Source organism: Athene cunicularia, assembly GCF_003259725.1.
Source record: "Athene cunicularia isolate RWA chromosome 3 unlocalized genomic scaffold, athCun1 chr3_part1, whole genome shotgun sequence".
NCBI classification, from domain to species: Eukaryota; Metazoa; Chordata; class Aves; order Strigiformes; family Strigidae; genus Athene; species Athene cunicularia.
In genome coordinates, this window is record NW_020799097.1 from 124147828 (window position 1) to 124170854 (window position 23027).

At 38.6% G+C, this 23027-nt stretch overlaps 1 protein-coding gene across 2 annotated transcripts in view; it reads right to left on the minus strand.

The window, feature by feature from the left end:
• Positions 1-23027, minus strand: part of COMMD1 (copper metabolism domain containing 1) — a 72220-nt gene that overhangs the window by 43612 nt on the left and 5581 nt on the right. The window contains exons 2-4 of one of the 2 annotated variants that reach the window (XM_026844390.1): positions 21250-21541; positions 17894-18072; positions 11804-12085 (exon numbers count right to left, since the gene is read on the minus strand). In XM_026844390.1, coding sequence (XP_026700191.1) covers positions 11804-12067 — 264 coding nt within the window. In that variant the 5' untranslated portion in view covers positions 12068-12085; positions 17894-18072; positions 21250-21541. Of the gene's footprint in view, positions 1-11803; positions 12086-17893; positions 18073-21249; positions 21559-23027 lie in introns of those variants that run through there. The other variant, XM_026844389.1, reaches the window with a different exon arrangement.

The window sequence follows — 23027 nt, forward strand, 5'->3', positions numbered from 1 at the left end:
AAAAAAAAAAAAAAAAAAAAAAAGCACCATTAACAAACTCATTTTCAAGTCCTGTGGCATATTTACAGGTTAAATGGAATTAATTTTTTTTAATAGTTCTTAAAGCACAGCTCCACTTTTGAGAGTGATTCAACAGACATTGAATCAATTGACTGAAAAGTTTATTGCCTGTAAGAATTTAAATATCACTTCAGAGGTTTAAAGAAATAGGTATTATAGCAGCTTTGCATGTTCAACTAAGGTTCAGAAGCTGTCAGAGAATTTATTCTAATTCCAGTAGTAATTTGTATCTCATTTGGTTAGGCCACTGCAAACTAAATACAGGGCATTCATGTCCCTGATTTGCATTGGTGGAGTTTAGCCATATTTGAACACAAGGAAACTCTGTTCTTTCTACCTTGTATCTGCCTATCTAACTCCACCTAATACAGTTTGGGAACTCAAATTACAATGCCATAATCTTTACTAGGTCTCCACTGGTACAATTTATTACAATTAAATCATTAGGAATGTGATGATGCATACTAAGAGGACTAAAGTTCAGCACAGAGGTCCTTTGGTTGTACAACGTTATGGCAAAGAGCACTAGAAACTTACTTTTGTCCTTAAAACAAGGGGCTTTATACCCTCCTTGTGACTTAAGGGAAAAAAACTAACTGAAAAAGTGGCATCGTCTGTATGGTTACTTTTAAAAGTGGGACTATATTTCAAGCATTTATTAACCAAATTGAGCATATGCAATTTAAATTATGGTTTCCTTGTCTTATTTACATATTAATGAATATACATCAGCAAGTTGAACTAAAAATATATGGAAGATTTGCATGTCTGATTATCTTTGTGGAATTTTACAACTGACAATTTGAAAGGACAGGAAAAAAAAACAACGTGTTAAGGTCTATGCAAAATTACAGCTTAGAGAGGTTCCTTAATCAAAGGGTTGTTTTGTATCTTCTCTAAGCTAAAATGAGAATCTCTTTCTAAATGAAGAGGACTTGCTCTTGGAATTATGTTCAAAGCAGTCATTTCCTCAACTTTTAAAGTAGTAAGTAGGACAACCATGTCTTAACCAAAAGCCCTGCCAGTGATCTCCTCCCAACCATCTCCTTTCAGAGAAAAGCAGGGAAACTTATGCTTCAACACATTGCCTCAGTAAGTATTTTCAAAACAAGCAGAAAGAAAATAAAATGTAACAGAGGCATGCAAGGAAACAGAGAAAGCTATTTTGATTGTCGACAGCAATCAACTTCTTGTAACCACTGAATGAAAACACAACCAACAAACCAGTTTATTTGTTAAAGCTGTGACTAAGTTAGGACTCGCTTGCTGTTCAGTTCTCCTCACAGCTTCCAGACTTCTAGCATCACTCCAGGCAACTCAGCCAACTCTGTGGTTCAGCTTGCCATATTTCCCACCTAATGGTGGAGAAAATAATCGGACAAGTAATAATGCAAATATTTCAATCATGTCTCTCATTAATGGCTGCCATGAATGTGCATAGCTGAGAAATTTTCTAGAAACAAAGAATAACAACGCTGCTAATATACCAAGATTCCTCTGTTCTAGCAATCTTATCAGGTTTCCACCTCCAGATACCATTTTAGATCATTTCCAAATCAGATACCTTTTCCACACTTCTCCAGATTACGTATACAATACCAAACTCATCCAACAGCCATGTGTCTCATTTTCCATTCCTCCTCCATTCTTTGAAGAAAAGCTGTCACTTTGGAGAGGTTATCCTTACCACACAAGGAAATCTGCTTTACTCCTCATGTTCAAGAGACCACTAACTAGGATTTAAAATGAGTGATCCTGTGAACATATATGCTTAAATGAGCAATTTTTTCCATGGCAAGGCAGAGCTCTCAATTTCTTTTGCTCAATTTTGCCCTCGCCTCATCCCTTCAACAAACTGATCCAGACTAAAATTAATTTTGGGGAAAAAAAAGGTTGGTGAGGGAAAAAAAATAATAATTTGGACTCAGCCACTTTCAACTCTGAAAATGCCTAACTACCAGGGTAGCACAATGCTGAGAGTAAGTAGCAAAGGTCAGGAACTCTAAGTCCACATTACTGCAAGAAAAAGACCTGTAACCTGAAACTACCATCTAAGACCCACATGTGATTTTCCATGGCAGTTCTATTTACTGCTTTCCTTTCCATCTATGTTTTTAAGAAGATAAAGCAAAGCCCAACATACTAAGGTGCACCTGTAAGACAAATCTATTAAATATGGAGGTAATTGAATCTGCAAATGAAAATGAAATGTTAGAGCTTCTTTGGTGCTAACTCCCACCAGTCACCTGCTGAAAACCTGACCTATACAATGTGTCAGGTGGTATCTGCAAAAAGAGCCTTGATTACAGTCTTAATTCAGTCCTTCGGGAAGGGGTATGAGCATCCCCCCCAATTTTTTTGCTGGCATCTAGAAGTTCCTAGGTACCACTGCTAGTAGTATAAACTGATAGCAGCAAGAACATCTGCAGCAGAAATGAAAGTTTGCTTTTATGCAGACAAAGCACTAGTATTCCAAACATTTCACATGTTGATTAACTACATTTCTGTACAGGGAACTCATAATACCTCAGCATTAATGCTCAGTTACTGACTGCCAAGAACAGTTTTGTACAAAACAAATCCCAGCAGCTACCAGCAAAATCCCTCTGTTAGAGATTTTTGTAAAAGGAATGATAAGAAGAAAAGAAAGGAAAAAAGTTATGTTTATCTTTTTTTTCCATTTTTAACTAGGACGAGACATATGAGTAGAAGCACTAGAAGGATGGAAAGCCACAGCTTGCTAAAAATTAGAAGAGAAATATGTCCTCGATAAAGATTATACTGAGAACTGCCTACGAATTGCATTCTCCTGCTGCCCATGCCTTCTGCTGCCTAATGTATTAATAGAACTGTTCACCACATGGGAATTCAATTTGTGAAGAAAGGTGAAAAAATAAAGCTGCTGGCAGATAACACACAAGCTGCTCAAAAGAAATGACACAGGTTCACTCTTCTCTCAAAAACTAAGACATACAGAGAAATACAGCAAGTTTAATTGTACAGTGACTTTGTGCAGTGACTTTGCTTTGCTATCGTGTGTACTGTTGGGTGGGGTTTTTTGTACAATCAATTCTTACACAGCCAAAGCTGGAGTCCAGCTTTATCAAGTGTGTGTGTGTGTGTGTGTATATATATATATATACACATACATACATACACACATATATAAAAGACAGAATAAAGAGGATCCAAAGGATTAAGCAGCAAATGGTGTAAGTTACAAGCATTTCTCCCCAGTTATGTGTCAGCTTTCCAATTTTGTATCTTCTGATACCTTCTCCTGCAGCAGCTCTTCCTAATTAAAATAAATTAAGAACCACTTCTTATTTACACCCCTGAACATTATTATTCAGGGATGTCATGAGAGACCATGACAAACCTGGAAGGATCTCCAAAGCACTTTTCAGCAGCAACATGACATACTGTCAAGAGTGGGAAGGCTAGCCAACTGGCAAACCAACAATTTTAAGTGTACTTGGCCAGGCTAGGCCTGTAAAAACAAGAAGCTTTGTCAGCCAATGCAGTGAGCACTTATGTTCATAACAACTCCTTTTTTTCCCTGAGTTTTCTAAGAACAAATTAGTTAATGTTGATATCCAAGTCCTCTGAAGAACACAGATGGCCAGCAATACCAGAGCTAAGATGCAAAGAGGCCAATCACTTTGGTTTGCTGTATACAGCCTCTCCAGCAAAGAAATTCCCCCTTTTTAAAATGTATTTTTGAGAATCATGCAAAACTTTTGACTTTTGTTAAAAAGAAGCTAGCAGAGATTCCAATCCTTGGTTCTGCAACCATGCTCCCTTTACTTGAAGGCCTCCCTGGGTAAATATATTTCACAAAATATATTTATCCTAAGAGAAATTAATTCAGAAAACAGAACACATTCACCTTCATACCCGAACTACGTGCTGCTGGTTTTACAAAAGGTGGCAATGCCAAAAGAAATCACAAACTCCTATGTATTTATCCCAGGAGGCCTTACACCAGCAAATGCTGTCTCTGGGTCCTCAACAGTTGATTAGACCCAAACTTTGCATTGCAAAGTTGCTTTTTAATAAACTAGGAATCAACAATATTGGTCAAGCATAGTCCCTTCTGCCTCCTGCCCCAGAATTAATAAAATGAGAACTGGTGGTATTTTTTAAAGCCACCTTTTCCACTTCAGTTATTTTGCCTTCTGAAAATCTCCAAAGAAACTTCCACTTCATATATTAAAACTCATCTTTGCAAGGCTTACACTATGTTTTGCCTCAATTAAAGCCTGATTTTGCTGCAGCAAGGTTGAATCTCTAGCAGGCTGGCAGATGTGGGAAATCAGAGCTGGTCCTTTGCCCTACAGGAACCTTCTTACTAGAAAACAAAGCCAGAGCTGAGGTTTTGAAGCTCATCAGCCATCTTTGCCTCCAGCCTCTGCAACATGTTGTCTTTAAATGCCATCAGCTTGTTTCAGCCCAGACCCCCCCAACATTCAGTGTCACAGTTCCCAAACAACTGCACTCCCTCTGCTGAAACCAAACCCCCAATTTCTTGACCCAGAAGTTCACACATTCAGACCAAACTAAAGCAAAAACTATAAAAGCAACAGAAACACACTCTGAGCTCAATCTTCAATGTGAGGTTTGGTTAATAAAGAACTGAAAGGCATTCAGTGACTAGAATAAATAAGGAGCAGAAAACCATCTGTTTCACCTGAAAGTCTATAGGACTTTCTTGCTTGGGTCTATAGGATTAAATATAGAAAAGTCTATAGGACTTTTGCTTGGGTCTGCTGCGGCAGAGTCACTGGCTGTGTCTGACCACAGTGACTTTATCCAGCTTCAGTCTTGAAGATCTCAAAGCATGCACCCCTGCAAACTCTCAGAGTAACCCACCCCAGTGGTGCAGGAGTAGCAAAGAAAAGGTTGAAAATTTATAGAAATGTTTTCAGTAGGGGAGCTAAAGTGAGGACCAAGGCCTGTTAGCTAAGGGTAGGTTCCAGAAGTGTACCAAACACTTCTGGGGGCAAGAGAGCTGGTAGAAAACCAGGGTGAGGACTTCCAGAAAAACCACAGGCAGACAGGAATAACATAGGGATGATAAGTGGAAAAAGGAAGAACATTCTTCTGACTAACTCATAAATGCTTAGCACCAATTCCAGAAAAAGGTGTAGCAGAGTGATGAAATGCATTTGCTGGAGACAGTTTTTTAACAGACAGGTCTGTTGTACCCAGTTGCCCTGTTCCAGCCTCATCGCAGTCTGTATCCCAAGGCTGCAAGAGATGGCTCTGGAGGGTGATTCATCAAAGCTACACAACATTTTATCGCTGCATGAGAATGCGAGATTGATGTTAGATTGCAAAATATTTGTTGATCGCATGAGATACATAACAGTTGGGAAGTTCCCTGTCATAATATCTAAGACCTCAATGTATTTTCTGAGAAGGTAAAATATTTCAAGGGTGCAGGACTGAATCTGATTTTAAGCAGATGAAAGGGAGTAAATACACATCCTTACAATAACATCTACCTTCATACAGATCACCATCAAATAATCCAGAATTCTCCCCATAACACCCTGAACTCAGCTACAATCAAAAATATTTGTCTCACTTAAATTATTCTATTTAACTACTTCAGCCAAAGCAGTTCCAGAGTAAAAACGGTTGACAAGGAATATACGTGTGTGCATGCTCCTGCAGACCTGTATGTGTATATACCCGGCACAAGTAAGGATGGAAACTGTTAGTACCATTAATTGTAGAATATCCTTGCTTCGTACAGGATGAACAGAAGAAAAAATGTAAAAACTCATGAAAAAATATCGTCAAATATATACAGTGGAAAAGCAAGAATTCAAGTCAGACAGTTATTTAATATCTCAAGTTAATGCTCTTACGTCCATAATACATTACACTTAAAAATCTCAATAGTCACAAATAATAAAGCTTTCTTCTTGTTCCCCAAATTTCCCTTTGCTTTCAGGAGAAGGCGACAAAAATTGAACTGTTGAAGCAAAGGACTACAGGGAGTGTCATGCAGAGGATTAAGGAAATAACTGAGTTAGGGCAGCCAACTGTGTTCCAGTTTTCTCTGTGCTGAGTGACCCGTTGCCCTCTCTGGTTTTTATTTGCTTTTGCACTTATTGCCTTATGTAACTGTTCCCTCCAGCTCATAAATTTCCAAGGTGAACAATAGCTCAAGTGATTACATTCAGCTTGGCTACAAAGGTGATTTTTTTCCCCTCCTAACTTCTACTTACCAGGGTTTATATTTTTAATCACATAAAATTATTAAGCCCATTAAGGTTAAGTTGATTGATTCGGCTTCTAAACACCCACACTTTCCCATTTTTGACCAGAACAATATTTCTGATAATGTTAAAGATTAAAATGGATTAAGGCTGGAAAGAAAAAAAATGGTTTGGTGGTTGTTTTTTCTGCCCCTTCACAGGCCAGGCTGTCCTATTTTGGCTCAGGTATCTAGAACTGCTCTTCATCTCCCTAAACATCCCTTTTGCCCATACCAATATCCTACAAAAGGCAGTCTGCCTTTTCAGAATAGATCCTACATAAAAGAACTGGAAGTCCATTATCTGAAGTTATTTTCAGGAATAGCTCAGAAGCAACCTGACCTGGTGTCACACGGAAGCAAAACCGAATCCAGCCTATAGCTTCCTCCCTATAGCATGAGTTTATCCATGATGTTTTCTTGATCTAACCTGTCTTCAGTGGTGAAAGCTATTGCTGGAGATAATCACAGCCTGGGGAAACCAAGAGACTCATGCTTACAAAAATGTGCAGAACGCCAACAGATCCTCAGCAGCATGCAGTCTGTAATCCTAGCAAGGTAATGAGATTTACAGAAGCTAAATCCAAAGATTTTTTATTACACTGTGAAAGCATGTTCAATTTTAATATTTGTCAACGTGAGTGAATTCAACTCATTTATTTATAGCATGGTTGATACAAATTTCAACCTAAACTTGTGTAGAATATACATGATTAACAATTCAGAAACAATTTTGAGCTCCCAAAAGTTTACTTTGAGACCTACTTCACTCCTTCCCAGAACATTAAGAGACTTAAATCTTCAGAGTGGTTCAAACTCCAGACCTCCAAAATCCTGGTAGCATTTTACCTCCTACATGACAACTGCCTGTGTTCCATTATGAATTCTTTCTGCACCTGAATTAACAGATTATGATTACCTGAATTATTATTACTACTATTTTCTCTGAATTACCAGGGTCTGGACCCAGCCATTAGCAGAGAGCAGATGTGATATACCTATGGTAAAATGTGAGCTGATATTCTTACTTTCTTATTATCAAGTAGGTTCTTGCACTAGAAAAGGATCACTTCATCTAGTAAACCCTTTCATCAGTATTTATCTCACTGGTGAGATTTTAAAGTGACAACCAAAATATAGTCAGAACTAGCAAATACTAGATTTTCAATTTATCAGAAGTCTATTACATAATGCTTGTCTATTCTTTAAAGAAAGATGTTTATTTTATATGAAGACACATACCCCTTGATGATTTCAGAAAGATTATATGGAATAAGAGGCTGCTCTTTGCCTTAAGTTTGAAAGAAATTATCCTAGGTTCTTAACTTACACTGTGGTTTTAGTATTTGCTATATAGTAGTATTTACCTATACTATTAACACCTCTGTTGGGTAGATTTTTTTAAAAAAGGAAAGAGAACAGAAATACAATGTTTGGGGGGGAAAAAAAAAAAAGTCTAATCCATAATCCTGATGCAATTTCCTCAGGTCTTTCTGGGAAGAATCTTGCAGTGGAATCCCAAGCTACAAGTTAAATTAGGGCAGAAAATATGCTTTTCTCATAAAACATGCTTAACATCGCACAAAACTCCAATAGAAGTACTATAACATGGATTAGCAGTATCTTAAATACTGAAAAGAAACACATGGGAAATACCTACTCTGTAAATAAGTTCAAGCATAAAATCCAAAAGCAAATACTCAGGCCAATCTATAATATTTGATCAGTCTCAGATAAATACATAACACTGCAAGAAAGTAAAACTTATTGGCAAATCAGCCCAGAATACTAGTGGGAAGAAAGGGAGGGCATGTGTCGTAAGGAAAATAACATGACAAAGTCCATAAAACCAGTTTAAAGATATTTTAATGCCAAGCCACAGTTCAAACCCAATACATTTATTTTCTACTAATGACAAGGTCAGATATAAATCTGTGACTGAAATCTGCAGCTAACCTAACACTGTACAGCAGCGACCATTCACCATATGGAGCAGCGTTGATGCAGCTGGGCAGGAAGGGCATGAGAAGGGCGACTCCTCATCTCACTCCACCAATCCTCCTGGCAGATTTGTGGCCAGTTGAAATTTCATGCCAAAAGAGCTTTACAGCGATGCTCAGAGAGGGAGAACAAGATTAAAAAGGACATAAAGAAGCAGGCAGGGAGCTTTAGATATTTTAAGAGAGAGCCAGCAAGGTAGGCTTGGGAGATATAGGAGAAAACCATTGTGTAAATGAAAACATGGGCTGTTCAAAAGGAAAAAAATGAACTGGCAGTGATGAGCACTGAGTATCACGAACAGATGAAGGCAAAGTGCAACGGATTTAGGATTTTATTTTTAGTCATATTGTTAAAGAAAATGGGCTTTCAAAGAAGAGTACTTCATGGCTAGCATGCTCATCTGCTTTTAACCAGGATGTATAAAGACTACATCACTAGCATAAAGGAAATGTTAAATGTCGCTGTAAAATTTTTACTGCAGAAGAAAAGTTCAAACTGCAAGTTACAGATCTTGAACCAAAGTTTCCAAAGTTTGGAGCACCAGCATTTCTAAATGGTTCTCATTAGAAGTGTCTGTAAGAGCACTTAGAGAAAGGGTTCATTTTTCTTCCTATTATCAGCAGTGACAAGAAGAGTAAGAGTTAACACACGCAAGTTGTAACGGGTTCTCAAACCCAGAAACATGTCTCTTCCATCAGAAAACATGACATAAATTTTGTAAAATTTCATTACAGTCTACTAGCATTTATGAACCAGTCACTCCAAATTCTCCATTTCTAGCCTTACTAGGTCTTACACATATAGTCATGAAAGAATTGACGAACTGAAATTCAGATGACAAGCAGAAAGCAAGGTTACTTATTGAAGAAGGAGCAGACACTACCAAACTGCCTGGCCTTGTGTTGGACAGAGATCTAAATCCAGTCCAGAGACACCAAGAAGAATCAGAGTGACTTTAAATTCTGCAAAGGTACATTTTCTACAGAGCACTTCTTTGCTTCTGTTGAAACATACAAAATATTAATGTCAGTTCATTACACATCAATGCATTTGTATACTCCCCTGTTATCAAGTGTCCAAATGAAAACAGTCTACTTTGAATAAATTACTCCTGAATCATCAGCCAGCTTTCTTCTACAAATCCAGGAGATCTCGACTATTTGCCAAATCTCATCTATGACTGACTGACTGACAGACTTCTCTAAAAGATGTTCTCTCTGTTAAGTGTGAGAAAGGTACCAGCATACATGCATTTCATGTGCTATAAAATCTGATATTTAGAACAGATAGAAATGTGCTAACGATAAAGAAAAACATAAATAAAGGCTATAAAACATGATGGTTTTAAGTCCATGGACTGGATCCAGCCTGCAAGAACAACTCATTCAACCTCCAATAGGAAAGTCTCTGTGACCATTTTTCCAGGAGGTCCACAAACACAGAAGCTGAGGGGTAGATGAAGTCTTCTCGCAACCCACTTGCTGCTGTTTTGGTCCCTGGGTTCCTCCCCAACTCCCCTGCCTCAGTCCATCATGTGAGCATGCTGCGTACTGCCTCAGCCAAAAGTTTTGGAGCAGAAAGGCTACTTAAACCAAAGCTAAAGACTACGTGAAACCACAGCACCTTAAAATAAATGCTAATTTTGACTGAAGTGGTGACAATCCTAATTACTCTTATGATTAGTTCTGTAAGTACCATTCCAATACCCTTATTCACACCAGCAGTCAGACTTGCTGACAGCTCACTACTGCATTGTCCTCAGCAAAGGAGACAAAAGTTATGTCTGATGGCAGTTCAAACAATACATTCACATAATCATTTCCCTTTGAAATATGAAGTTGCATTACTAAAATAATTCATGCTGGCTTTGTTGTGGTGCTCTTTGGTAAGAGAAACTACAGTGTCTCAGAAATGTGTATTCTTCATGTTCACATCCCTCATTCATTTCTCTCACTACACAGGGTGGAAGAAATATTCTGATTGATGCCGATTGATGTTACCATAATAATCCATTACCAGGAAAAAAAAATCTCAAAACAGAAGTCACTAACTGTATAATTCCCTTATGATATACAACAGTGATTCTGAGTTGAGGATTTTTTTTTAATGAACGTGGGTATTTCTCCCATTTGCTCACTAATTTATTCATTCTAATGTACTCACCATAACTTTTGTTTTAAAAAATTTTCCATTTGTTACTAATGGAATATAATTACTTCTAATCTCAAGATCCTGAGCAGAAAATTCCACTTCTTTTCAGGCTAGGAATACAACTAAACACACACCCCATTATTGTATTAGACACTGCAGAGATACACAAGTGGAAGGCAGAGGGTCAGCACTTAGGCTAAGCTTTCAAAGACCAAGAGGGAAAAGTGGACTAACAGAATAATTTCAAAAATATATACTGTCTCAGTAGGATCCCAATTTACTTGTACTTTCATTCTGACCTTGGTATAGCCACATTGTTCAGGTAAATCATTCAAGTCTGCACAGGAATACTTCAGGGGTGTGTGTGTGTGTGTGTGTATATATATATATATATATATATATATAAAATGTGCCCGTCTGTGTATCTTTGCACATGTAATTTTTTTTAATCTATACCTAATCCGAGTACTCTTTGCTATCAGCTACTAAAATATTTCAAAGCCCAAATAAACGTACTAAATGTTAACTATTGACATCAAACCCCCCAAATTAGCTTTCAGTATCATCTGCAGTAGCTACTGCTAAGAAACGAGGGTTTAAGATTCACCAACACATTGTAGAGGATAAAGATACTAAACTGAAACACACTTCCTGGCAGAAAAAGACAGCAAAATTGAAGATGGGAAGCTGAGCCATAATTCATATGAATTATAAAGATTAAAAAGAAATACAGTGTTCAGTATTGCTTGAGCTATATCTCTTTCAGGCAGATAAGACCAGGTTGCATAATGTGACTGGAATACAGGTGTACTTCTAACGTGAAAATAGGTGTTATGTAAAATAAAGAGTCTTTCCCCTCATTTGTCCTAAAATGTAAGGGATGCTTGATCACCATTATTTGTGAATATTCTTTTGCAGCTTCCACTTTGCAGTTACTACGTAATTTTAGCATTCGATTAGAAAAAAAAACCATGACTAATCAACTTCACAGTGCATGGAATACAAACATAATTTTAATATAATTGCTAGTATATCTGATTTTATGTTTCATTTCTACATCCACAGATTTTCCAAGCTTCATGTAAAGAAAGCTGTCAATACAAATGTGAACATACAAAAAAAAGCAAAAATTCCTTTCACCACCCAGACTGTATCTAGTATATCCAAAGATGGACCACAAGCTCAAGTACATTAAAGGCCCAGTGGTGACAAATAACCAGCTTGATTTGGATGCCGTGAATTCAGCAATAGGTAAAATGTTTCAGCACATACGTAGCTAAATCATGTTTACATTTTGGGGAAAAAAAAAAAAAAAAAGCTTACCTGCCCATTTTTTCCCAGTTCCATTTCAACTATTGCAACAGGAGTGTTTATCTGATCAGTGTGTCTTGACTGTGACTTCAGATCCACCCGCCAGTTCATGTTTTTCAAGACATTATCCCAACGACTTTGACTGATCAGGCTCTCATGGATCTTTATTCGGTGGTTCTTCCAAAACTTTGAAATGACTGCAGCTTGATCTGATGTGATGCCACCTTGTTTTTTGGTTTGGGCAGTAAGAAAAGCCTCCAGCTGATTCAAATCCATGTCTGCTGAAGCAATTGACTGCACGGAAAAGGAGAGGAATAAGAGGGAAAAGCTTGCTCAAAAATGCTCTTTAACAGTCTCCCAAATGTCACATCTTTAGGGTTTTATCAATACCAGATTTTAAAGGGATAGTGCAAACAAATCTGTGTTATGGAAATAACCTGACAACTTTCATTAAAACTCAATTTCAAGTGACTACCACTTATCCCAGAATTCCTGCCCTCAGACAGCTGGAGGGTAATGGACTGGTAACAGTGATAAGGAAACTGGGAGTGCCTTTGGGAATGCAGTACTGGTACAGGAAAACCAAAAGACTCTTCAGTGTCTGCCTGACCCTTGCCCCCAGTATGCCCCAAGCATACCGAACTGGTCACTATTGGGAATACTGGGTCAGGGGTCTGGCATGATACTGCTGCTCTGATGATCTATTAAACAGGAAAACTGTGGCAAACACACACCCGTGGCCAAGACTGAAACAAGTGAGGAGACATCCTAGCTCACTGCAACATCTACAGCTTCACTGGCCACCTCCACACCACAGACAGGGAAGCAAAACTGATAAATGCTGCACCAGTAAAGCCAGGCCCGCAGCACTGGCCACAGCAGTGTGCTCGCTGCAGCAGCAAAAGAGCGAGTCTTCCAAGGGAGAGTCTGCGTGTGGGAAGCAATCCTTAAAAATGCAACTGCAGCTTCTTCTGAAGCTGTCAGGTTAAATACTGGGTTTGTGCTTTGCAAGGGAGCATAAGAGGTCATTTACTCCTTCACCCTGCGCAGCCACAGAAATTATACTGCTCAAACCCATTTTTTTCATAGATATCCAGTTTTTCCACAGCTGATAATCCTACAGCCTTAAATTTGCATTGCCTAACTGGCAATGGTTGCTAAATATGGCCATGAAGGGAGGGGGAGAACAGGAAGCAGAGAGAGGAAACTGTGTCTAAGTTTCCCCACTGTAGTTTCAAGCAGGCACTTTTCCTTCATTCTCACACAAAATGCATGCAGCTTATCCTAAACGAACATGCCAGCTCCAAGCACACACCAATATGGAGCACAGCAAGGTGAAACGGAGCCAGTGCTGCAATCCTTGGGATTTACCTCAATTTAAATTTTCCTTGACATGGCATTCCTACTGCCTACTCCGTATGTTCAGGGAAATAACGATCTCACTCTTGTTAGCCAAGAGGGTGACACCATGTGGCTTTTGGCCGGATGCACACTGTGTGCTTCACACTGTTTATCTGCAAAAGTGGGTATCACTTATCTAAAAATCAAGGGGTTAGCACTCCACGAGCTTGTCAATTATGCTAAACCTACTGCTTCTATCCAATTCATAAGCGATGAACTAAAATTGTCAGCGGAGTGAGCTACTGGCAGGCTCTACCATCTTCCTCTAGACCAGACAGATGTCAAAGCACACGACGTCAGTCACCTCAGGAATGGCCCGAAATAAAACAGCCGCTAAGAAAAACAAAACACAAGAACTAGCCCAAAACAAAGAGCTCACCCATCACACAAGCAACAGAGAATAGCAGCAGTTGCTGCTTTGAAGTGAGTAAAGCCAACACCGCGATGGGCTCAACATTCAGCAGATACGCCACCACATCCTCCTTACCTTGAGTTGTTTTTCAAGAGAAAAGCAAACCAGAAACAACCTGCCCCAAAAGCCCAACGAACAACCTGTGATCTACAACTGTTAGCTGCCTTTTATCACCCAGTGTCTAACAGCTTTCTCCGGAAGCTTCTGTAGTAGTTTTTCAAAAAGAGGGATACGCTGCCCTCCCTTGCTCTCACAATGGATTAGCTGCCATCTGTTATGTGATCGAGAAAAGAAATGGCAATGCACACTAGAACTGCTCAGCTGTATCAGGATTCCAGCTTAATAGAAGCGTCTGCCAATTTATTATAAAATTTGAGATGCCTAGTGTAGCACTCTGTCTTTTCTGTAGGGCACTCACCATATCTGTATATATTGTTTGCTTCTATCATGAAAACAATTCACTTAAGAGATAATTATCTTGTAATAACTAGTTATGCTGTAAATGAAAAAAGCACCTTTCATTTTCAAAAGAAAAGCTATTTAGACTTAGTCCTTTCCTACATCCACATCTTACATGAACAGGGTTGTCTATTAATAGCAGTGTGGAATATTTTCTGGTTTAGTGTTTTTCGTAACACTACATCTGTGTGGGGATCTGTTTGCATGTTGTGTGACACCGACTACTGCTTAGTGTCTTTTGTGTTGGTTTATGTGAACGGCAGGAGGAATAGAGGTGAATCAACAACCCCAGATCCCAGCACCTTATGTAAGCCCTGCCAAGACCAAAATCAAGTTTGAGATGCAGACTCTCTTCTTAGTTCAGCTGTGCAGAAAATTGCCTTCTGTTTTATTGCTGCGCAGGAACCAAGAACATGAACTGCATTCTCTGCACTGAATGAAAGGTGTCATGGAGAAACATCTAATGTGCATGAAGTGTGAACCTAATGCAGATTCACTGGATCAAATAACCAGGTAACCCTTTTCCAGGCTTGATTTTATAACCTTCAAATATTTCATATTTATCATTCTCTGGATTTTTTTTAACCTCACCTCCTTTACAACTGTGTTTGAAAGATGCAGCAAGATTTCTGTCAGTGCTTTGCTAAGCTGATAAAAACCAGACATATGAAGTTCCTTATTGTGTTTGACACACGATATAAATCTGACTTCAAAGTGTATCCGAAAGGGGACACTTATGACCAAGCTTGCAGTTTTAAGGATAAAGACAAAACAGTATTACTAGGGCTTATACAGGTCAGTTAAACTTGCCTGTTTGGCAAAGATCACCAACACACTGATGATTAGTTAAGAACTGATGCAAGCTACATTTAAAAACTCTGTATGTTCATGTACTATAAGCACCCTGATGTAGTTTGCTACCAAAATACTGTCACATAAAACAGAGGAAGGAGACCATGTATCATAATTCGCAAACATTTCTCTCTCCCTCTCTCACATAATACATGTGCATAAGTACACACAATATGGATCATTTATACTGTACATGTACACAGCTAAGAAACCAGGAGATAACAACCATATTGTCGAAATAAAATGCATGCTTTAAATAATATACTGATATAGTCCATCACTTAGACTAGAATCTCTCCCAGCTTAGAACTACAACTACTACTTAAAAGCTCCTTTAAAAAAAAAAAAATAAAATATAAATTTTAATTGAAAGTGGGTACAATCAATCAATGAGTTATACTCCAGTATAGCTGCATGAAGATACTAGTGAAGACATATTTGCTTTGAAATTCCACAACAAAACCCACCAGCTATAAATGTTTTCTAGTCACATAAGAACAGCAACTCATTTTAATATTTTTTTTCATCTTAACTTGGCAACATTTCACTGCGGACAGGAAGCCTGATATGAATAACAAAGAATGAGAGAACAATTAAGGTCTTTGCTCATCTTCCATCTCCTTTATTGTATGAACACTAAATACAACTAACTCTCTAAACAAGTGTAGTTCTACTCCATTACTCATATGAATGACCACAGTTAAATTTTGGACTTCTTTAAAGTTTTAAATGTTTTTTAAGTGAAAAAAAAAACCCAAAACAACCCAACAAAACAACAAACCAACAAACAACAGAATGTTTTAATTTAACTTGGCAAAAAACTGTATTTCCAGTCATACTCCACGGAGCATTACAGTTCTTTCCATACACAGAATATCAAATTACAGTGAATACACCTTACTGGAATTTCTAAGGATTAATTTAAATTTAAAACATGAGTCGTTCTTCTGTCCTTATAACTGAAGACAGATAAAATATATCTGATTATAGGTCCCCTCTCATGCTTTTAAACCCTAGGATCTTTGGGTGAGTGTTTACCACCCCCAGGACAATGACCAGCTGTTGTCCAGCTCCCACAGCACTGATAAAGGTGGATTCACTACTGAAATAAACACTACACAAACATTTCAGCATCGTAACTGGGAACTTCTCGGGACTTAAAGGTGTTGAAATCTGTTTTATCCATCAGCTCCTACAGCTGAACCACTGTCAGCACTGGTTCAAGACAGATACATCATATTAATGCCAGTAACTCAGTCCAGACGAACTTTAACGTGCAGGATCTACTGCTGTACCTTGAGTCACTGTACTGTCAGCGACACACAGTATTATATCATATAGTCTTTGTATTCTGAGCTAAGTGTGGGTACATAGAGATCCTGCTGTAATTGTTTCCCACCTCATCTCTTCAGCAGTCCTCAGTAAGCATAGTTTTGCAATATATTATCATGTCCCTCTTTTATTTACTGTCTCATCTCTGCGCAGTTCTATAGCACGTCAAGAAGTGCTGTGTTAGAAGTATCATGACACTGAGGAAAAAGAGTTATGAAGGACCTAATTCCAGTTGTCATATGTAGTCACAAATGATTTACATAAAAATCCTTAACTAATAAAACAGAAAAGTTTTCTAAGAATGTACAGACTCGTAGCTGTTCTACACGAGCAAGTAATTTAGTTTACATTACTGTATTCACTCAAGTGACTAAGTAAAAAAGCCCGTTTTCAAAACTAGAGTCTGTAAGAGAATACCATTAGATATTAAAATTTTCGTCACATTATGTATTTTGAGATTTAAAAAAATATATTTTTTCCACCCCCTCAGGAAGCACAGCTTATAGACAGCATGTCATACTACAAGCACACAAATCCTACCCTCAGCAACTGGCCAGACCTTTCTTTCCAAAAGCTGGGCAGATGCTTTTAAAAAACAATAGTTTTGGTCATGCTGACTTCTCCTTGTGTTCACCTTCAACACATACCCACTATGTGTTCAAATACAATTCAGACAATAAAAATATGATTTAAAATACTATTTCCTTAATGGAACAATATTTGATAATCTGGAGAGTTTTGTATTGGATTAATTATATCCATTAGACATGTGTGTTTGTACACAGAACAGGAAAACAGACTTAAATTCATTTTCTCTTCTGAGAAATAAAGCCTGACAAGCATGCAATACTAGTGAGAAACAACAATTGGTAAATCCCATCGGGAAAAAAGAACACAGTTCATTTCCAGAAATAAAACATTACTTATCAACCATTACGGAGCGGCTCCAAGAGCTGGCCATGCCAGTATGTGTATAGGCATTTTCTCCAGCTGACCCTCAAAATTGCATGCTGCTGCTAGCCTGTAGCACAAAGAAATCACAAGCTCAGAGAAACAAACAATTCAGTGCCATGTACCATACCAACAAATTTGCTTCTTCGGGTTTTTGGAAGGCGGGGCTGAGAAGCTATTCCTGTAACACAGCCCTTGTAGTCTGGATGCTCTCAGAAACATAACCTTGAAAACTGTTTCTCAGACCCTTGGAACACATGTATGGAGAAGAGGGGACCAGCTGCAGACAGGAGGAACATGCCAAGGGGCCCCACTCAGCCAAAACATTTTGATTGCACAAAGCCAATTCTTGTTAACATCAGGATACTACACATGTCTTTCACTTATCAGTCCTAGAAGAAAACCCTTCCTGGATTGGGGGCACATAGGAGATGCCTGCTGCATGCAGCTTTGGGGTGTGTAGTTTCTTCCTCCTTATCTAAAAAGGAAGGCAACCCTGGGAGAGCACGGCAGGAACAGAAGCAGCTCTCATCATCTTTAGGTGTAATGTCACACACGAGTCCTAGTGACACATCTTATTTGTCAAAGTTAGCTAAGCATGTTCTTCTGCAAAGAGTTGCTTCTGACAGGAGGAATTTGAAAACATCTCTGCAACCCCGTGGTTTCTGGATCCTCCTTTGTAGGCGTGTACTAACCAGACTCTCTCCCAAGGGTTGCTGAGATAGCCAGTTCTGTAATAAGTGAGCTGTTCCCAGAGATGTTCTCTGGATATTAGTCCAGTTGACTTTCCCACGTTTCTGGAGACAGTGGAAGTTTTCAACTAGTTGGTACGTTGTGCCTCACAAAAGCTGTTTATTAGAGTCCAAGAGCTCTCCTGAGAATCAGAATGAAGATAAAATTAGATGCAACAGCCTGCTTGTCTGCACTTGAAAATGGTGATCCATCTTTCAGAAAAAAAACCCCAAAGCTGAAGCCTTCTGCACTCCCTGCAAATTTCTAAGTCAGAAAACACAGGTGACCTTAATAATACATTTAGTATTTCTACATCAAAGCGGAAAGATTTCAACTGATCATTTTCACCTAATCCATGGGAGATCACAAAAGTTTATTTTATTCAAGTTTCATACTATGTCTCAATATTATTTTAGTTTGCTTCTTACTGAGCTGTAATACACTTAAAAGTGAAGTGAGACAGTCTGAATCATTAAGAGGATAATAATAAACATGTAGTTAAAAACCTGTAGTTTAATTTTTTTTTTCTAGTCTGCAATAGGTCTTTTGCAACTATTTCTTATTCCAACCTGTAGAGCCTTTTGATTCATTGCCAAGGAAACACTAACCAGGTCAACGGACATTCAGTAGACTTGTAAATATTTTTAAGTTTGAGTTTCTGACTTTCATCAAGCTTACTCTGACTTTCATCAAGCTTTCTTCTTGGACAGAAAGACTCACAGCAACAAGAAAAAAAACAACTGATACTGCAGATGGGAAAAATGTGTGTGCATGATGAAGTTTCAGGCAAAATTACATCTTTCTTGCATTTCTAATCTTATTAAGCTTGATTCCACCCAGACTTGTCAACTATACACATGGAAGATAAAACTCTTCTCAATGCGTTGCTTCCATGCTTTTTGACTGACTCCTTTATTTTCTCCCTCAAGGTTCCCAGGTTCCCACCAAGCAGAAAACCCTCAAACCTCTATCTTACTTCTTTTGTGTACAAGCTCACCAAACTCATTGTTCCCTGCTAAAATTACTTTTTCATTTGAACATGAAGTTCAATAACAGGGGAGTAGATATTCAGCTAGTTTTTGGCCTAGCTTACAATTGAATGCAAAAGAGATCTCAGCATTAGTTTTTAAAAGCATCTGAAGTGACCACAACATTTTTTTCTCCAGCCTGCCTCTGCTATTAGTCTGTGTGTCTGATAGAAATGACCATTTTTAACTCATAATTCCATAAAACACCACTTCCTAAATTTATTTGCAGGAGGTGTCATTTTTCTGCGGTATGAAGACTCATTTGATGACAAGGGAGTATGAAAGGTTGATTGAAATAGGCAGCCACCACATGAACCGCAGCCTGAGCCATGCTCCTGTGGTCAGATCATACTTCCTGCAAACCTGCTGTGCTGAGCTCAAAAAGTGGCTCCCCCACCGCAGCCCCATCCTAAAAAACATCCTTAGCTGAAGGAAAACTGAGAATCATCAAGATTACTCTGTCTGGACCTACTTAAAGACTCTGTCTAGGCTTTGTACCACTTACAGAACAAGAATAAATTTAAAAAAAAAAAAAAATCAGAACAAGCCCACCCACTAATAACATTAGTCATAGCTAGATCTCCAAACAATGCCTACACACTCAGATTGCGAACAGATACTAAAAGCTTGGATTTTAAGCAATAAACATGAAAAAGCACCACCACCCCCTTCACGAATAATAGTTTCCAAACCACTTAAATTATTTAAAATAGAAAGAGGAAGACATGGACAAGAAAAAAAGGCAACGGAAAGCACTTTTCAGACAGTACAGATTGGTGTTGGCCAGGCTAGAGGGAGATAAAACAGGGAACCGAAAAAATAAGGAAATGTTCTATTAATAGCAGATATACTTGCAACTACAAGGACCAAACAGGAGGATTAAAAATATAAATATATTAAAATTAAAAGTACAAATATAAATTGTCCATCCTGGCCTGTACTCAAGTGAATTACAGGAATTAAAAAAAAAAAAAAAGCCCAAGTTTTGCTATCAGTTTTCTCCCCATTTGAGTCAAATTTTTCATTATGCTTTAGAAAGTATTTTGCTACTTGGGGTGGTGGCAAAGAAATGTCACATTTCCAGTAGTTCTTAAACATGCAGCCATGTTACAGACAAGTCTGACAGGTTCAACCTTTTTCCAAATGAATGTGCATACACATGTGCTCCCTGAACTATGCTTCAGAAGCAGCAAGTTGTTTTCTTGAAGAACATACAAATCTTTGCAGCTTACATTATTCAGTCTAAAATGGTTTCTTCTTCAGTCTTCCTGAAGGAGATGGATTCAGAAATAATAACTCTCAGCAGATGGAAGCCATTTAATGCAGTATTGCTAAACACAGAGTGGAAAATAAAAGGCAGAGAGAAATCCAGATAGGACAGAATAAATACCAGATGGTAAATACAAAAAAATTCAAGGGAGGGAGTAAAAGCAGGAAAAGAGAGACAGACACAGTGACAGTCCGGAATTGGTGACATGACCTGTCGTTCCCTTAAGAGACCACGTGGTCAGCCTTTTTTCCTGCGCCTCTGTTCTCTTACAATAAAATAAATGAGAACTGTGTTTATCAGGTTTCTACAATCATTCTGGGAAAATTACTTGCTGCCGCAGACTACTGCTTCATGTTTAATCTCATTTCACTTAGAGTTAAAAATAGAAGTTGGAGCAGCTCGTATTTTGAAGGCACGTGGAAAAAAAAGTTGTAGCCCTACCCTGAGTGCAGTAATGGTGCAGACATTAGCAGAGCTTATTGCTGCACTCTGTGGGCAGCAATCCTGTCAGTAAAATCAGGCAAAGCATAAACTAGCTTTACTGTGAACAGCACAGAAAACAGAATTAGCATCATGAATTAATTTTCACTTTTACTCAGTGTATCTTGATTGTTTGCAGCTTAAAAGGTAATGATTAACTCAGCTAATTTCCTTCTTGGTTTACATTTGGACATCAGCTCCAGCAGTGAATAACATTAAGTATGAATCACACCACTCAACTGTATGATGTCTCACCACATATTCTGATTTGGAGCCAAATTCTGACTCCAGACTCTGCCTTCCTTCCTTTCACAGCACTACTGTATATCACCTGTATTGTTCTGGGCAACAGCTGGTTAGATTTTACTACCTGGAAGAAGGGTTTCCGCACTCCTACACCAGGCTCACACCACAGCACATCACATCACTGCCTTAGTCCATAACCCTGTGGACACATTTCACAGCAGCAAAGACATCAGCAAGTAAAGGAAACAGTTTACAGTCTACACAATTTCAAGGGAAGCAAGCAAGCGTGCTTCACCATCTGGTCATCCATCACCTATTCTGGCAACTTGTGTTACACAGTGACAGGTCTGACAGGCAGGAGGTGAGCTTCCAGTCTCGGGATAGCAGCCGGCAGGTCTTCCTTTCAGCATGGATAAAACGGTTTTCCCTCCTGTTGGATCAGTGAAATATAAAACACGTTTCCCAAACCAATAGCAGCCATGATGGTTGTTAACAGCTGAGCCTTTATGAGGATCAAAGGAGCAGGTCAAACTCTTAGTTCTAGGAATCACAACTGCTCTGTAAAGGTCCCCACTCCATCCCTGGGGCTGGAAAACAGCACTTGATTAGGAGCAAAACCCAAACCAGAAAGCTCAGAAGAAATCCTCGCTTGCCCATAAAGATTTAAGTGCCACTTGCTATATCAAAAATGCTCTTAGAACTAAATCTAGTGAATGTTTTTGGGGAAAAAAGGCTAAAGACTTAATGAAACAGACAAAATATCAATCTGAAATTATATTTATCTAAAATATTCTCCAATCACATTAAATATTCCTGGCAGCTTTAATTATCCAAGAGGGTTCTCCATTTCTATCAAGTTAGGCTCCTGACAAAATCATTTATCAGTAGAGCTGGGCAAATAAACAGGTTTTCCAGTGAGCTTGTAGGAACAACTCCATACCCCTGTGCCTCCACAGACAACATGCGCTGCTCTTGAGAGCTGCACATGCATGACAGTGATTTGCAGAGCCTGCAGACTCACACCACCAGTGAAAACTGGTTGGTGCCAAACAAAATCTGGCTTTAGACTTCACTGTTGCAGGCCTTAAAAGCTAAAAACTTATTCACTGAAATGCTCCAAGTCACTGCAGCCCATGCCATCAAAAATAATTCAGTTAATTCTTCCCATGGCTTTTCCTTGACTTTTAGTCAACTTGGGGGCTACTCATATTCAATAAACTCCCCACCACTTGTCCACATGAGTGCTTTTTTTTTTTTTCATTACATGACTCTACAGATTTTCTGACATGTCATAAAAATAATCTCGTGAACAAAAGCACTCTCTCCCCGTTAGGCAATGAACAACTCTCTTTTAACCTGGTTCACAAGAAGCCAGAGCCAGATCCCTCTCTTTTGATCATTCAGAAGACTTTATACAATGGACACAAAACAAGAGGCACATACAAAGGTGCTCGTGGACAAGGAGGTACATCCAGTAACGGATGAGGGAAGAGTCCTTCTGCAAAGTTGCATCAGCCACTCATGCCTTTGTGCTCCTTAGAGTCCTCAAGAGAGGACCATCTTAGAGGTCCCAGGAGGTCTGAAGTACAGCACAACAACCTCTACCCATCGGTAAAGCACAGTTCAGGCGACCCATGCATCTCACCCATAATACTGGAAAGCAAACTGTGGGGCCATACTGCAAGACCCCAACCGGCCTCAGAACCACAGCTTACCATCTTCATCCAAGGCAATGTATAAAAACTGTGTCACTGAATGGTGTTAGAAGGGCACTCAACTTCTGACCTCTCTTCTTATTTACTGCATGCATGCATACTTACTTTGTAAACACGTTTGTGTGACTACCATTTGAGTATTTGAACAGCTACTAAAATAACAGCACACTGCCTAAACATGCCATTTCTTCTGCAGAAAAAGTGAGTTAAGCCTATTTTGTTCACTTCAAAAAAGAAAAAAAAAAAAAAAAGAGTTTAACGAGAAATGCAAAAGAAATCACAACTAATTGAAATGTATAAAATATTTGTACCATATTTGACCATGTAAAACTAAAGGGTACTTATACAAACAGCTTGT